Below are 19,443 nucleotides of genomic sequence, written 5' to 3' on the forward strand. Positions count from 1 at the left end.
ACAAATCTAATCTGGCGCTTTATAATAATTCCATTTATGATTGATTGATTCAATCAAGCTGTGATTTAATTTGGCCCTATGATTCAATTAAATGATTCATAAATTTAATTTATGATTGATTGATTTAATCTGTGATTAAAAAAGGCCCTGTGATTCAATTTAATGATTCATAAATTCAATTTATGATTAATTGATTCAATCAAGCTGTGATTTAATTTGGCCCTATGATTCAATTAAATGATTCATAAATTCAATTCAATTCACACAACTTAACGAACTATATACATTTTTCAGAATGTACTGTGTATCACGTACAAAGGAGAGTTGATGAATAATAATATTGTAGAAAAAAAGATAAGAAGGAAGGTCAAGATGAAGAAGCGGAAGTGAAGGAGAAGGAAGTGAAAGAAAAAGGCGAAGAAAAATAGAAGAAGCATGAATTCAGGAGGAAGAAGATAATAAACAATAGGAAGTAAGAGAAGGAAAGACGTGGAAGAAATATGGTGAAGGAAAGAATACGTATAAGGGATATGGTGAAGAAGAAGAGAAAGAAAATAGAGTTGAATGAGGATGAAGCAGAAGAAAAGCAAGAATTGAAAATGTAAGAGGTAAAAAAGAGAGGTGAAGAAAAAGAGTAAAATGAGAAAAACAAATCATTGTGTAGGGAGAAGTAGAAGACGAAAAAGAAAAACTGAAGATGTGTTGGTTTCAACACGAAACTGTAGTTCTGTCAATAAATTTAATGAATGTGGATTTGACTAAAATAAAACTGAGTTTTTTCAAGGAGGGAAAGAGTTGAATGAGGAAGAAGCAAAAATTATTGACAAAGATGACGAGGAAGGAGAAAGAATAGAAGTATTAGAAGAATAAGAAGAGAAGAAGAAGAAGAAGAAGAAGAAGAAGAAGAAGAAGAAGAAGAAGAAGAAGCAAGAAGAAGAAGAAGAAGAAGAAGAAGAAGAAGAAGGAAGAAGAAGAAGAAGAAGAGAAGAAGAAGAAGAAGAAGAAGGAAGAAGAAGAGAAGAAGAAGAAGAAGAAGAAGAATGAAGAAAGAAGAAGAGAAGAAGAAGAAGAAGAAGAAGAAGAAGAAGAGAAGGAAGAGAAGAAGAAGAAGAAGAAGAAGAGAAGAAGAAAGAAGAGAAGAAGAAGAAGAAGAGAAGAGAAGGAAGAAGAAGAGAAGAGAAGAAGAAGAAGAAGAAGAAGAAGAAGAAGAAGAAGAAGAAGAAGAAGAAGAAGAAGAATGGTCTCGAAATGACACTGAAGATGACACCATTGGTGTTGAAACATGTTTGTTATTTTTGACCGAGCGAAGTGAGGTCTAAGATTCAAGTCTACGGTATGGCATTTCTCTTAATGTTTAAATGTTTGAATGTTTAAATGTTCAAATGTTTGAATGTTTAAATGTTCATATGTTTATATGTTGCGCATTTACGGCGAAACGCGGTAATAGATTTTCATGAAATTTGACGATATTCCTTTTTTAATTGCGCGTCGACGTATATACAAGGTTTTTGGAAATTTTGCATTCCAAGGATAATAAAAAAAAAAAAAGGAGCCTCCTTTATACGTCAATTTTAGAGTAAAAATCAGGACTATAGAATTATTCATCATAAATCAGCTGACAAGTGATTACACAGATGTGTGGAGAAGCCAGTCTATTGCTGTATTTCCATAAGGTCTATAGTTTCAATCAGGTACTTTTGGATGAGAATACTGCATGAGGTGTGTACTGTTCACAGAATTTAAAATAAATAAGTAATATTTTGACAACAACCAAGTGTTTTCATTAACTATGTCTAATTGATTACAGGTGCTAGTATACGAGGAGAACGGGACAACATTCGCATGCAGTTCAGAGGCCATCACTGACAGAATCCTCCTGCATCCGCCATTCCACATGGACTATTTCAGTGTCTACTTCCCTCGCCTACGCCACAATTTCCCCAAGTGTTCAGAAGGTGAAACATTGATATCAATCAGAGCCGAGCAAGGGAACAAGATTTCCTGCTTGGATAAGGTTGTTCTGATGAATGGGGAGGAGAGGAATGTTGGGCTGTTATGTGTGGAGAATAGGGAGAATGTGGGGGATGATGAACTCAGTGAGGAGAGTTTCGATGTACCTGATGTGTTCACACTGAACAAGTGTTGTCCACTGGAGAGGAGCTACTCAGGATATGTGAACGGTTGTTGGGATCAACGTGTCCCTGACAACAAAACATACCTTCAAGGACTAGTTGTGGCCGTTCTGAATGACTCACTCGGCTACATAGATCTTAAAATAGGTGCACCAACCTGTAAGTCAAACGAAGTGCTCTACGATTTCTTTGTCCCTTACAAGTTTGTGTTCCAGCTGGACAGTGATGCTGTGAAACTGAGGATACCGGGACGCGAGGGCTACTACGTGATCCTCCCTCCAGAAAGTGTGTGTGTAGACTTTGTTGGGGAGGACCAGTTGAATCTAGTCGTGAGGGCGTGCCAGGATAGGACAGTTCTGTGCCAGATTGAGGGCAAAACCTGTATCAACAAGTGTTGTGCAGATGGGGAGAAAATGATGGATGATGATTTTTGTGGTGATGTGTCCCGATATGACAGGTTTGATCCGATAATCTACGATGTGGAGACTATTGAGAACAGTGAGCCTACACAGGTCAGGGTCAACCCTGCTATAACGTACGGGATAAAATGTTCCAAATACCTGCTAACACCTGATAAGGAAGGGTACCTGGATGACAAGCATTACCTGACAACACGCGGGAATCTTTATTTCCCCAGTGACTCCAGCTTCATAGACTTCTACTGCACTGACGTTGTCACTTCAATGCAAAAGGGCAACGTTACTGTTATGGGAACGTTCGTTTGCTTCGGGGATGGAAACTCTAATTACGCCAGCAAGTTACCAATACGAGATATCCTCTACTTTGTCTATGGTTTCGGCATGATCATCTCCTGTTTCTCTCTATTTTTGACGCTTCTAGTCTACATGTGTCTGCCGTCACTCAGGAATGTGCATGGCAAGACGATCATGTGTTACATTGCTAGTCTGCTGGTGGCATATCTGTGTCTCATATCATCACAGATCGGATCTGTGTTGGGCATTCTTAGTGACAACCTCCGGTGTAAAATTGCAGGTGAGTCATTCATTTAATTCACAAAGTAATATCATAGATAGAAGATAAATAATATCAATAATAGAGAGGAGATAGATTAAGAAGATATCCAATGGTATATTTATTTATTTACAATGTCAAGGAAGACAACAGGCATTACGCCCAAATCAGTCTTAACTACTATTTACCAACAAATTGAACATGTAAGAAATGAAAAATAAATGGTAGTACAATGAAAAGATACGGAAGATAATTGAAGAGGTGGATTCGAAAAGGTCTTAAGTCAAAAAAGTGAATTTCTCAGGAACTAATTTTTTCTATTTTTTATAATATAATTGAATGCTACTTTGGAATAGAATCAGTCATGTAATTTGCAGTTTCAAATCCTTCTTTCAAGACAATTAAAAGTGAGATTCAATCATAAAATAATTTTTTTAAGGTGTTACCGTTAATATTTGGTTATTTTCCAAAACGACTTCAAGTCAGTGACTTGAGCACTTCTGGAGAATTCATATGGGAGACAACTTCAAATTATTATTATTATTTATAAGAGTATTGATAGTCAGAGCTTGTCTTTAAGATGCCAACAAAGGTTTTAATAACTATCTAAGTACATGACAAAATATACATTTTTATTTATAAAAATTAATTACATTCTTCTTCATTTCACTGACACGATTCACTATCAAAGTCAATCAGTCAGCATAACCTCGCAATCACAGCAAATAGGTGCTGACTGCTGGAATCGCGCATGCGCAAAACGCTTGGCAGCTGATGTGAGCCTGTTTGGAAAAGAACAAGGCATGACTAAAGCACTTTTGTAAAAACCTTACTGATTTGTAATGTGTATAATTTACTTGACTTACACTGTTATGGTATGAATTGTTTTTCCAATGTTAGAAATGATGCTCTAGGATAAGATTCAACTAAAATGTGAAAAAAATGACTTAAGCCCTTTTGGAATCCACCTCTTCAATTATGATACTGTACTACATTGATACAGTGTGTGCTGTGAAGCAATTGGGTATAAATAGCATAAGGTATAAATATAAGCATGGTGAATGGAAAGCATGTGAAAGTAAAGATTGATTAGAATAAAATTAACTAATACTAATACAGAAATTGAATTATGTTAAATGTAATTTAATGCTACGGATTAATAAATCGGAAAACATTATTATGAAGAATAGAAAAGAAAATATTGAAGTTAACAAGTCAAGCTATACTAAATATACTAGTAGTTCTGTGAACAGTAGACCTCACACAGCATTCTCATCCACAAGTACCTGATTGAAATTATAGACCTCATGGAAATACAGCAATAAACTGGCTTCTCCACACATCCGTGTAATCACTTGTCAGCTGATTTATGATGAATATAATTATTCTAGTCTGATTTTTACTCTAATATTGGCGTATGAAGGAGGCTCCATTTTCCTTTAATATTATCCTTGTAATGCAAAATTTCCAAAAACCTTGTATTGAGGCGACGCGCAATTAAAAAAGGAGCATACCTGTCAAATTTCATGAAAATCTATTACCGCGCTTCGCCGTAAATGCGCAACATATAAACATTTCAACATTCAAACATTTAAACATTAAGAGAAATGCCGAACCGTCGACTTGAATCTCAGACCTCACTTTGCTCGGTCAAATATAAGTGTTACATACATAATCATGAAAATTTGAAAAAAGTAAAATAATGTGAGACTAATCTAAGAATCACTAGTTTGAAAGAGAGACAAGTATTATTGAACAAAAGATTCATGTGCAAAAATAATTTACAATGCATGCTTGAGAGAGAGAGAAAACCAAAGAAAATGTAAGTGAGTTATATCATATAGTAGTTATATATCTATAAAAATAGGCTTAGTTAATAATAGACATGGGGGAATTTACCTTTCTTTACCTACAATACGGGGGGAAATAAAGGGAAAAATATATTTCCAAACATAAGATAGAGCATCAGAGCAACTGACTATCCCAAAGACTGCGATTGATGTATTCAGTGAACAATAGCCTCAACAATCCGCCTTCTAGCCTCACTGGCATGACCATGTACATCAACTCCATCACAAAAATCATATATTGAAAAGCCTCAGTGCTCTGTTCAATGGAGAGCAATAATTATGCAAAGTTCTTGACCTTGGGACATATAAGTCATTTATGCTCCAAATTTCAAACTGATTTTTTTGTTTACTCAAACCAATAACTGTCGACTACTGTCTATACCTACTGACTGTTTCGGCCGTCACATCATAGTCACAGCTTCTTCTACTAGGACTCTCGGCTTGAGTAAACAGTGAAATTTTGAAAATAAACGCCCTATACCATGGGATATCTTCTTATGCTATATTTTCTCTATGGCTAATACCACAGGCCCACCTATTTAACTGTATACAGGCTATTATATCATACAAATTTCTCGTTAAAGTATTTTGATAGAGCTATTTGAAAGTTTAATTACAAAGAGCTAGTACCTTCAACCCTTATTATCTCATTTCAGAAATAATTAAGTTTGTCAGACACCCAGCTACGTGTATCTATAGAAATACGTCTTTGGAAGACGTAGCTGTCATATCTTATTCCCAATGTTAATCCACGTTACGCAATGTGTCCCGTTCACATTAAGCGTAGCGTAGCTTTCAACATTGGGGTAGCCTATAGGACGGCTACGTCTTTTGAAGACGTATTCCTAGCTAAACGTAGCTGGGTGTATGACGACCCAAAACTATTTGTATTTGAAATAAAATGATGTAAGGGTGCCGTACTAGTAATTCTTTGAAATTATTAAGATTTTATTAAAAAATGTCAATTCCATATTCTTTCCACTCAACATTTGTTATCCGTATTTCGACCAATACCGTACTAATAATTTGAATTTCATCAAGCTTATTAGCTAAACGACCATTCAGTAATTTTTGAACAGGTAGCTTAAGTTTGTCTGGAATATCTCTTCCATTCTTCAGAAATCCCAGACCTTCAATTTCCTTCACAAAACCCAAACATTAAGCTTATCAAACGACCATTCAGTAATTTATGAACAGGTATACGGTAGCTTAAGTTTGTCTGAAATATCTCTCCCATTCTTCAGAAATCCCAGACCTTCAACCTCCTTCACAAAACCCAGAATAAAATGGACCTTCAAATTTCCTTCACCCTGTCTTATTCATGGAAGCTGAATGAAATAAGATCAACTCAGACTCAGTAGTGTGTACTCCTATATTAAAGTAATAATATTTTGAATATTGATAGTTTAAAATAACTACAAGATGTATTAAATAATATCTCATTCGTTGAATTTCCATTACTTCAATAGAAAAAGTTATTCTATTTTGAACCTACTCTTAATATTATTATAAAATAGAACTATAGTACCCTTTAAAATTGATAAAATATTGAAAAACAAGAATAAAAATTCATACCATAATCACTATTCTTAATAATTTATGAGTTGGAATTAGTGATTGGAAGAAGTGCAGTCATAACTACTATTCCATTTAGAATATCGTCTACTTCCACGATGCGAAAAAGTCTGTTTATCATAACTATTATTGTTTTTCTAGTATAGAAATATATAGTATATATTGTTTTTCTAGTTATTCATAACTAGTATAGTTTTTCATTATATGAAGCTCTATCATTCTCTATTTTATATGGTAATGAAAATCTTTCTCTTTCTACAGGATACGCTACCTTATTTGCTTTTTTAGCATCTTTTTCCTGGCTGAATGTTCTCTGCTTTGACATTTGGTACACATTTGGGTGAGTTTCCATTTCATGTTCTCATTTAATTTACTATGTTTACCTATTTTATATTATATTAATATAAGGCAATAGATTCAAGAACGAAATTGAATAAACAACAAACTAAGAATAACCAAATTATTTTACTACTAGAAGAATAGAAGTTTCAATCTATAGTAGTCATAATAATGTGAAATATTTCTTCTATGTTCAGTTTTGAAGCATCTAAATTTAAAAAAACTACTTCATTGTGAAAATACTTGAGGACTGAAAATTTAGTGAATTGAAGAACTACAAGACTTATTTCGGACTATGTGTGTTACCTTATCTAAATTTCGCGGAGGAATAGCACAAGGTTACCTTATTTTTCCTCTCCCTATCATTTTGATGATAATGTACTTATTGTATAAATGAATAGAGAATAAAGAAATCACTCTGGAAAGAGAAGAGAGAAAATTTATTATGAGCGCAGAGTAAGTAAAAAGTATATACTTTCTAATTATATGTAAATAGTAGTAAGAGTAGTAAGAGCATGTCAGTAAAGTAGTATAACCACACACATAATCGCAAGAGCTGGATGCTTCTCTGGGATGATTTGGAATTATGAGATTACTTGTTTCAGTTTAAAATAAAAATTATATTTTTCTACAACTGCGCGTAAAAAAAGAATTTACATACTCAATTCTCCTCGTAAAACAGCTTATTTCTGAGGAGAATCTACTTTTTCGCTCACCAACCATCCGCGCATGCGCAGTAGATTTTCTTTACGCTCGCTCATCATTCGCGCATGCGCAGAAGAGTTTCTTTATGCTCGCTGATCAGCTGATGGTAAGCAGCTCGCCAAAAAGTCAGATCTGAACCTGAAAAGCCGGTAATTGTAACTCTGCCGATATAAGTAATTTAACAGGTTTGGGCAGTTGTAGAAAAAGTTTTGTATGTAATTCGCGCGTAATGCTTCTTTATCGCTCTTGCAAAATAATCACGCTCCGCTTAGCGTCGCGTGATAACTGTTTTGTGCGAGCGATAAAGTCGCGCATTACGCTCTTAATACATAAATAGCTATTTCGTCCATTGAAATTCTTTGAGGGGGTTCAAAAACAAATCTTAAAATGAGTCTCAGCAATATTTGAAATTACTAGTGATTACCTTTTTCGAAGGGTTCCCAATTGGGCAGAAGCTGAAAAAATTTTTCTAAATGAGGGTGGGGTGCATCATTGGGCTTGTGAGGGATGATCAACCCTGGGTCACAAGAATCTATTTCTTATTAATCAATTCTTCAACTTACAACTTTCAAGAAACAAAAATAGTATAAAGAGATCTGATGTTCTTCCACTTTCCAATGGCATAACGAAATCAAGGCGACCACCCTTTGATTCTATTTTGTTCGAAAAATCTCCCCACACTTTTTTCTTTGAAGGCATGCATTCTGATCGAATCAATAGAATAGTTTAACTGTCTACGGCGTATAAAATGTCCATTTTGAAAGGTTTTATGAGCTCGGAGTAGTTTCAGTGTGATTCAAATGTTCATCCACCCTTTGAGTAAGAATAACGTTTGTGTCTTTTTTATTCAGTCGATAAAGTAGCCTACAGTAGCTATTTAATCCCGGTTTTTTACTCGAGAGAGCCTAATGACAGTCTGTATTATAGCCTATACAGTCTGTATTAGCCTACTCTCAGCACAAAATTGATTAATAATATTAAAATTAACAAAATTGATTCAGACTTTAAGCCTAATCACTATCAGCTATGACAGCTTGAGAAATATTCAGCTCATTTAAAAATATAATGACCATAGATATAATACAATCACAACCAAGAAGATGGCGGAACTGCCGAAAGATGTCGTTGTCACAGTGAGTGATTAATTCACTTATTGTAAAATATCTGACTGCTAGTCGTTTTTTCTAATAGCAAAAAGTGAAATATAATACCATAATAGATTTATTTATTTTATTCTTACAAAAATCTAGGAGTGCAACAGGCATAACAGCCCAAACACACTCATGAATACTGGAAATACATCATTAAAATTATTACAAAGAAAAAAAATAGATAAATACTAGAAAAGTAAAAAGAGAGAATGATTAAAATGGTACATTTGAAAAACAAGAAAAAAGTATTATATAGCTACTTGGAGAAAGAAAAGATTAATATTAATGTTGATGATAATTGGTAAAACTAAATCTTGATTATTCAATAAGATCAATTATATCCACATAAGATAACAAAATATAACCTACGTATTACCATAGAGAAACAATAGCATAAGTAGATATCTCATGGTATAGGGCGTTTATGTCGCAACTTTTACTGTTATCTCAAGCCTATAGTCCAAGTAGTTCTTTCCCGTAAAGCTTTATGACGCTTGTAGCCTCTCATATTGTGCTGTTCATACACTCTTACCCGGTCCAAACAGTAAAAATCGACAATAATCGACAGTAATCGGCTTGAGATAACAGTAAAAGTTGCAACATAAACGCCCTATACCATGGGATATCTACTTATGCTATTGTTTCTCTATGGTATTACATATGGTTCATTCTATGAGAAGTGATGAAAGAACTAAAGAAAAGAAGGGAAGTGGAAAAAATGCCACTATATGCACAATATATATCGATCAAGAACAAGTAAGTGATTGTGAAATATAAATTATGAAATGGGAAGAAGCATAAAAGCACAAATAACTGCATCATGGGACATATTATCCGCATCAGATTCAGTTCCGAACGTAACTATATGGAGTTTCAAATATAAACAATTTATTCAAAATTATATCATTCAAAAATTTGGATTATTGGTAAATATATTATAAAGTATATATAACGAATGGTTTGCTGTCAGCTGGAGCAATATAAACAATTGAAAACAATAGAGCAATTATTGTGCTCACGTCAAAATTTTAAAATAGTCTAACTTACACAGAATTTAGCTGATTATTAAGCTGATAATTGGTAAATGAGAACAGTGCATTGGTGTCAAAGCTTGAAAGAACAATGAATAGAGTCATTTTTTAGTGGAAATTACTAAAATGAATCATCTACACTATAATGAAGGAAAAAATTAGCTTATACACGTACGGGATAGGAAAATTATGTTTGACGCATCATCACGTCTAAATTACTGGACTGATTAACTTGAAATTATGCACATCATAGATTCTTAACTAACCGAGGATGGTTAGAGGCCTATTTTAAATTCTTCAAAGATTTCAGTACGGTACGTCAAGCTTTCAGTTTCATGATAGACCCTTGCTGAGCAAGGGTTACCGTGCATTAAATTGAAAATTGAACTTACGAAACATTAGTAAAAAATTCAAAAGGCAATAGAATTTCAAGGTGAGAAAGCTCAAAATAACAATGTAATACAAATCATAATGATTATGTAAACGGAGAGGGGTGTTTCTTCTCTTTTATAATATTTACCAAAATTATGCTATCAAATCTCTATTTGAATCCTTGATTGGTTGGGAGCTTTGAGTGGATTCGTTCATTCAGATGCACAGATAATCATCATTATCATCAACTGTCACCTATTCTAGCAGCTATAGTATAACTACGAGCCAGGAACTTCAATGAAAAATACTTTTAAAATTCAACCTCAGGTTTATTGAACTTATTAACGAATCAATAGGAATCATGTCAAATTTCCAAACAGAGTTATTGAACTATTACAATTAGATTTAAAAAATAAAAATTAAAAAGTGAAAAGTAATTATCCAGTGTGAGCGCTTGAAAAACAATGGAATATGAACAATTTTTCATCATACCGTAACCATTATTGAAAATTGATAAATGAGAGAAATACGATGGTATATGAGAACTGTTTAAGGAACAATGAAATATCAGATAAATCCAGCGAAGTGATTAAGCAATCCACAAACAGCCTTTTGAGATTTGATGGAAACCAGAATGCAACAGATGAGTTCAGCAACTGAATAGATACGAGATACTGTACGAGTTTCATTTTGGAATCAACTTCATTGATCAACGATGCGTTTCGCAACTAATAAACATCCGATGCTGTGTGAATGCTGTGTGATCCACAACACTGCAGCTATCAACAGATTTCATTTATAGCTGAAGATGAAAAGTAGAAATAGACAATGAATATATCCATCAATCTAATAACAATGAACATCTTCTCTATTTATAAAAATGAATGTCTATTTGTATGTTTGTTTGTTCCCTATAGACTCGAAAACTACTTGACAGAACGGCATGAAACTTTGGGAATATGTTGTGTGAATATTGGGGATGGTTTCTGACCAGAAATTTTAATAGGGGGTCTAATAATAATTATTCATTAATCCATTTTACAGACCTATGTTTTGAAATTTTCAGCCGAGTGGCTACTTATAATTTAGCATCTAAAGTTACTAGCTGTATAATAAACACGTCACCCTGTGATCAATTGTGTACTGGTATTAAAACGGTGGTTTGGAGTTGACGTTAGAGTACCGTAGTTGATTGGTACCAGCTGTAGATAATCGTTCCTTAGAAGACCTATACAAATAATTATTATCACTCCCCTATCATTGAGAAACTCATGAAAGAGAGTTGTTCATATTGCAATCATTAATTACTGAAGAATGACAGACTAAATTGAATTTTCCTTTGAATTTAGCTTAGCTTATATTCATCCTAAAATTGAAGTTGAAAATAATATGGAATTCTGTGTAATTCATGGTACATCGCATATTTCCTGGACCGTCTATTGACAATCAACAACTATGAAAACATTAAATTCATCTTTGATCTAATCTACCGGTATCTATTTTTTTAATTCAACACTTTACTGATAGATATTACCACCAATTGATTGAGAATATGTTGCAATGTCGGAATAATAAATGCTGCATGACTAAGCACATAGGAAGTCCGTATTGAGATGTAAATGAAAATATTGATTGTCAGATAAATTTCATGATTCACCAAATAAAGTCAAGTGTGACATGAGATACATTGACTTTTTGGCGGTACGAAGTTCGCCGGATTAGCTAGTCTGCATTAAATATATTTAATGACTAATAAATCCTGTTTATTGTATATTTTTCATTGCTCAATCATCCAAGAAGTGTGGTGGGACCACATATTCAACATAAATATTCAATTGGACACACATAAATATAAACTTTACATAAATATTTAATTGAAAAATCCAGTATGGGAGCATTCAGGGAGACTCCCCAAAATTGCTCCTCAATGAAACACTTGAAAAGAAAAATAGATAAAGAATAATGAATATCAAAACTGATAAGCCTATACATCTTATTTGAAAAAAAAAACAGAATTCAAACTGAGCACAGTAATTCAGTACTGACGCTACGCTCAGAGAGCTACATGAAAATGCAGTGATATATGATAATATTAGTGATGATTAAATGGATTTATATAGGCCCGCCGCAAATCCTAGACTATTTTCCCTTCTTTTTGTGTAGGTGAGAATTTGATATTGTCGTAATTATTCATATAAATGAGAAAACTAAGAAATTGTCAAAACCATAGATTTTAGGCTACTTCCTCCGCCAACCCTCTGGGTTGGTGCTCTGCTCTCATTTAGGCCCGCCGCCAAGTAGACCCACGTTAAGCACGAAAAGCAACCCACGCCGTGGGATGTTTTGTAAACCATTGCTAAGCTTCTCTAGACATCTGTGTAATACATGCAATGAATAATCCACTTGTCAGCTGATTGATTATGAATAATTCTATAGCAATGGTTTATAAAACATCCCACGGCATGGGTTGCTTTTCGTGCTTAACGTGGGTCTACTTGGCGGCGGGCCTAAATGAGAGCAGAGCACCAACCCAGAGGGTTGGCGGAGGAAGTAGCCTAAAATCTATGGTTTTGACAATTTCTTAGTTTTCTCATTTATATGAATAATTACGACAATATCAAATTCTCACCTACACAAAAAGAAGGGAAAATAGTCTAGGATCCTTTTTGTATTCAGTAGGAGAATTATGGAAAAGGTCAAGATGCGTACTGTACTGATTATACAAGCTCATCATGCTATGTGACTCAAAATGGTTATTCGAGTTGCATTGGAAAAACTTAAATTTGAAAAATTCTGAATTATTATACATTTCTGGAAATGTAGCGCACTATCCTCATACAAAATACATACATAATATCCCGGCATCCCGGCAAAAATAATAAAAAATATTGACGATTTTTATTTATTCAATCATTCAGAATTATACAACTTACAGAAAAGTACCACAGGTTAACTTACGCCCAAAACGGTTCCAATTCCAATTTTTACAACAGTCCAAATGTAGCTAGAGGTTATGTGTCACTTCAAAATTCTTCAATTACAAACTCAATTTACAATCCATAAACACAAAAATCATTTTCAAATTAAAAAAATATCTACTTCTAAATTGAATTAAATTAATTACAAATAATTGGAAAATTCCAAACTTTGAAAAAACGATTTCGAATAATACATTTACTGTACTGAAATATTTATAAAATCACTTTACTTGTATGGACTACTTTATTAAAATTAATAAAATCATGAAAATTAATGAATTAGATTAAATTAATAAAAACATGAAGTACTACGATATCCTTTTATTTTGAAATGTTTTAATTTTTTTTTGTATAGTTGAGAAGTTGATATTGTGGTAATTATTCATATTGAATGAAAAATACTAAGAAATTGTCAAAAACCACAGATTTATTGATACCTAGAAAGACCGGTTTCGGTTATTACACCATTGTCAATCTCTGATAAACCAAGAGATTGACAATTAGGTTTATCAGAGATTGACAATGGTGTAATAACCGAAACCGGTCTTTCTAAGTATCAATAAATCTGTGGTTTTTATCAATTTCTTAGTCTTTTTCATTCAAAATGTTTTAAAGTTTTAAAATGTTTTAAATAAAAGGGTACCTACTTCATTTTTTATATTGTTTTTATTAATTGCAAAATTTATTCTTGAATATTAATTGTAACCACATTACAGCAGTGGAATAAATTCAGTTTTCAATACAACTTATGAAAGTAGGCATATGCACAGGTAGGCCTAAAATACACCAAAAAATGCACAAAATCAAGTCGATCAACTTTTCCCTGTTAACTCTATCCTATCTTTCAGGTGAAACAACATTCCCTCTCTTTCCCTCAACCAACTTCCTGTTTTCTGTCCCTGTCCTCTCATCACCATCCGAAGTGATGATGTTTACTCTCGTCGTTACACCGCAACACTCGCTTTCAGCCATTATACTTCTCTCTCTCTCTATCCAAATTTATCTCCATCTCTTGTTACAGACTAGAGCAAACACTTTGACAACACACGGTGCGGACATTCGGCCCTTGATCCAATATTAACATTGTCTCAGTAAAAGCTGGATATTAGCATGCCAGGCCTTAGTGCTAATTTCCTTTGCTGTCATAAAAATAATGTGATGCCGGTGCTGTCTGGCTTGGTATCGGCCCTGAAAACTGGAGAATTGTTGTAACTTTATAGTCGGAGATTAATTAGTTTGGAGCACTTTGTTGAATACGAGACCTGTTGAATTGTTTGACTCTTGTCATGAGATGGGTCGGGACTAATTAATGAGAAAGACTATAATATCAAAACTAATCAGTGAGGTAGACCTACCGGTATAATAGAAAAACGTAATATGGTGGTATCCTATACTATTAAACGAGCAGCTTCTGTTTCTATGTTCAGATGTTTGGATGTTTAGATGTTCATATGTTTGTATTTCACCAGATCTTGAAAACGGCTCTAAAGATTCTCACAAAATTCAGAACATAGTGGGTTTGTAATATAGAGATTTGATTGCACTAGGTCTCATCCCTGGGAAAACTTGCTGAAGGACATTAAAAGGATAATTATGATTCATCCTTGGAAAACAGCTGATAATAATTATTTCGTCGTCTGTTGGTGATGGAAGTGAGTGAGCGAGTTCATGTGTGTGGGACTGTGTCAAATTATGACTCAGCTGTTGAACTTCTGTAATCATTCAATCAGGTACTTAGTGCCGGTTGCAAAAAAGCCGGGTTATTTTCAATCCTGATTAATTCCAGTAGATCCATCTTTTTGAAATGGCCTTCTCTGATTTTGGTTCACGTGAAGTTAATCAGGATTAAAATTTAACCGGATTTTGTGCAAAAGGGCCTTTGTGAGGGAAGTTTCTGCATTCCTATGGGAATTAAAATCAATTTACTGTGATTAGATAGAACATTTTCTGTATGAATGTTATTATAATTTCTTCTTTCGTAATATTTTTTTATGCTTTTGTACTCCAGAGCGAAGCTCGGTCCCCGATATTCATTATTAAATAATAATATTATTCTATTATTGTAATCATCATCATAATATGCAAAGAAGTGTAAAGGATTGCTAAAATCTGTCCTGAAATCTGAAATAGGATGGGGATTAGTATAAAGTAGGTACTGTGATATTTCATTTTTGAAAATAATTTAAAATTTATTATCAGAATTGTTTAAATGAAAATCAATAAAGAAGAATTCAAGTGAGATTCTTTATTACAGTTTTAATATTTAAAATCATAATTTATTCCTAGAGCTTCTTAAGATTGCTTTTATACAAGCAGGAACAAAATGATATTGAATATTATTGATACAGATTATAATCTGTATACATTAGATGTGGTAAATTAGTATCCAATTATGATTTTTAAAATTATTTGATATTTGAGAAAGGTATAAAAAAAGTATTTTATTTATGACTTCGATCCACTTTTGATATTGATTCAGTACCTGTTTTCCATAAAGTTTCTGTTAAGTGACAATCAATGTAGGGATATTAATTTGAAAGGATTAAGACGTTTGGAAGATGACTGTACTCAACACCTACAGAGTTTACTCAACAACTGAAACTCTATAAGAGGAAAAAAAATCTGGTGTGGCACACTCACACAGCTTTCCTTGCCGTTATGAAAATTTATCACCTGAGGCTGGTGTTCACGCGCATCTCAAGTCTACTATTCAAAGATCTGAGCCAGCTGGTGACAGGACATTAACGCTGGAGACATACGAGGCCTGCTATCTCTTCATAGTGAATGATTCAATAGAATCAACAGTTGCCAACAGTTTGCAATTGAATAATCACATTTTCTCGAATTTCCAGCTTATTTCTATTTTTAGGTGAAAATGTTACAAAACATTAATTGTAGAGATTTTCATTCTCAATTTTTTCCACTTAAATTTTTTGTTTAAATTGTATCTGAAGCCTGATAATTGGGAATCTAAAATCAAACTTTGCATAGATGGGGCGGAGCTCCTGAAATTTTTACAGATATGGGACTTGTGGCAGTTGATAGAGCTTATCAATCAATATTTTAGGTATTAATTTGATCAAAATCGTTGGAGCCGTTTTCGAGAAAATCGCGAAAACCCTGTTTTTGACAACATTTCAGCAGCCATCTTGAATTGCATTTGATCGAAGTTGTTCGTGTCGGATCCTTATATTTTTAGGACCTCAAGTTCCAAATTTCAAGTCATTCCGTTAATTGGGAGATGAGATATCGTGTACACAGACGCACATACACACACACACACACACACACACACACACACACACACACACACACACACACACACACACACACACACACACACATACACACACACACACACACACACACACACACACACACACACACACACACATACTGGAACAAGGACACAAACGGGGAGGTGAGAAATGAGCATACAATGCGGGGAGGCTGATTTACACACATTTACACACATGTTGGAGATTGAATTTTTGTTTTAGAAGGTTCATTTATATGTTTTTTATACAATTGTAACATTTTTTTTATGTTAACTTGAAAAAAAAATTACGCATTAAACCTACAAAATGGGGAGAAATGTGTGTAAACTTTCACTGCACAAACCGGGGAGAAATGTGTGTACACTTTCACTGCACAAACCGGGGAGAAATGGTGTGTACACTTCCAACCCACATTCCGGGGAGAAATGGTGTGTTTAGTTCAACTTACAAAGTGGGGAGAAAACCGGTTCTCAACACAAGTTTTGGCTGCAACACTTATTTTGCAAGGCTAAGATTTAAATTTGCAGGGCCGCCTATAGCGTCTTATTCAAATGATAGTAAATATTTTTTCACAAGTCGATAAATTCAATTGGTTGATTCGGAATAATAATAAATAAGAGCGTTTAATTAATTGATTGTGAAGTTCTAAATAATTGAATTGAATGAAATTGCTGGAATGATCTTCCTAGACTTTATTCATTTTATTGAGGACTCCTCAAATAGACCGTAACTTTTCCATGTGCAAGATATGGAAGGATCATCATCAAAAATATGGGAACTTTTTGATGTGATGTTGGCAGAATTAAGAGGGTCAAAGAAACGCGATTAGCATGGCAAGCTGTACACTGGAGACACTGGAGTGTACATTGGAGATTCACTATCCATGTAACAGTAGACCGTTCAAGAACGTGTAGGTACTTGACTCATTATAATATCTCTATAGACTAATTTTTGAAGGTCGAGTTTTTAGAAAAGCGTAGTTTACACAGCTTTTCCTGTAAAAAGGTTAAATCCTCAAGTTTACTGTCATAACAGTTCTATGGACATACAGAAAAATTTATTGTTTTTAATTCAGTTACTATAGTAATTTCTATGTTTTATATTGATCTTATAATTATTATTTATAATATTGTAATTGTACTTGACGTTGTTAAACAAATTGTAACGACATTTTGACAATGGATGATTTTGATTCAGTTTGACTTACGAAATAACTGTAACAGGACGGTAACGGTCTATTCCTCTCTATTGTTATTATTCCGTAATCCATTTCATTTGGGTTGAGCTCTTGAGATGTGTATAATATATCATGCAAATAGCTATGGAGTGCACAGCTTCATTCTTTTTATTTTTAATTCAATTTTGTCCAGCTTAATAGCATTACGGATCTCTCACTCACTACCTTTATTATATTTACAGTCACAATATACAAAGTGAAATGAACTAATTATTGACCGAGTGAAGTGAGGTCTAAGATTCAAGTCGACGGTTTGGCATTTCTCTTTATGTTCAAATGTTTATATGTTGCGCATTTACAGCAAAACGCAGCAATAGATTTTCATGAAATTTGACAGGTATATCCTTTTTGAATTTCGCATCGACGTATACATAGAGTTTTTTTAAAATTTTGCATTTTAAGGATAATACAAAAGAGAAATGAGTTTTATTCAAACACCAATATTACCGTAAAAATCAGACTATACAATTATTCATCATAAATCAGCTGTCTAGTGGACTACAATACTAACTGTTCATAAACATCGAACGTCTTGAAAATGTATCTCTCATCAACGTTAGTAGACAGTTATCTACTAACGTCTTCTTCCATAAGCTGAGACCATGATTCTAGTTTGGAGTTATTGATAGAAAACATTTTTTTCTACATTTTTCTTTTTAATCTGATGATTGAAATTGCAACAAATATTATTGAAAAGAAATAGATTTCTCAAATCATGAAAAGTCAGAAATGAAGTTTGTAGGAAATCAGCATTATGGTAGTTTATTTTTTTAATTTTAACACACCGATTTTTCGCCAACACAACACAGAATGTTCTCTGATGGGTTGATTGGATTGGCGTATCGACGGCAGCCAGACCTGATAACAGCGCTCACACTCACATTCCGGGATGACAAGTCACGGTACGATAGAACAGAAAGCTCTATGTATATTTAGGATTTTTTCTAGACATTTTTAATTGATAAATTATTTATCAATTTTTGAAGAAAAATAACAACAGGTCAATGTAACTTACTGAGCGCGAGGTCTAATGTTCACAGAACAACTAGTTTATATACAGTCAGCACTGTCAGAAGTCTTGCGTCTTTGACACTGTGATACTTCGTTTTAGGATGCTTATAATTTGTCTTGTCTTTTCAATAGGAACTGTACATTAAAACACAAAACTTAAACACAAAAATGTATTCTCCTTGATTTGGCATAAACAAACGTTTTTAAATATTCTCCAAAATCCAGTTTCTTTGCAATTTCATTTTCAATCGAGAGTATCGCGAGTGAATATTCAGCCTTTCTTGTGCCATTGTAGAGCGCAAATACATTTTGATAGGTTTGACTTTTCTAAAACTACGTTCTGCACTAACCACGGGAATTGTCAGGAAATTGAATTGTGCAACCCACAAGTTTGTGAACATGTCTTCGCTGTTGAACTTTTTAAATTAAACTCAACACTTCGCTCGCTATGAACAGATTGGAGGGGATAAAAATGCTTAGAAGGAGAAAACAATAGCCTATTCTCTAATTCGGAGAATTTTCTGGTGCCTCTGCTTGAGTACCGTAGAAGAACATGAGATCAGTAAACATCACATGCTCCTGTTTCCAAAGAAATCGCTTTAGACAACAAATACTATAAAAATCTGTAACTTATTATTTCACATTGATCTAATATGCAGATAATATATAATGAAAGGCGCCAGGCGCTTTCTGACAGTCAAAACACAACATAATGTACTCCGCGCAATCAACTACGTCCACTCATATTGCACGCAGGCGTCAGATGAACAACTAGTGAACAGTATATTTATTATTTGGAAGAAGATTGGAGA

General features: G+C 33.7%; 1 protein-coding gene across 1 annotated transcript in view; it reads left to right on the forward strand.

The window, feature by feature from the left end:
• The window catches only part of LOC111045740 (probable G-protein coupled receptor Mth-like 2), a 53,550-nt gene that overhangs the window by 10,593 nt on the left and 23,514 nt on the right, over positions 1-19,443 (forward strand). The window contains exons 2-3 of the mRNA XM_039422702.1: positions 1,808-3,125; positions 6,791-6,869. Coding sequence (XP_039278636.1) covers positions 1,808-3,125; positions 6,791-6,869 — 1,397 coding nt within the window. The remainder of the gene's footprint in view (positions 1-1,807; positions 3,126-6,790; positions 6,870-19,443) is intronic.

Source organism: Nilaparvata lugens, chromosome 3 (assembly GCF_014356525.2).
Source record: "Nilaparvata lugens isolate BPH chromosome 3, ASM1435652v1, whole genome shotgun sequence".
Taxonomy (NCBI): Eukaryota; Metazoa; Arthropoda; class Insecta; order Hemiptera; family Delphacidae; genus Nilaparvata; species Nilaparvata lugens.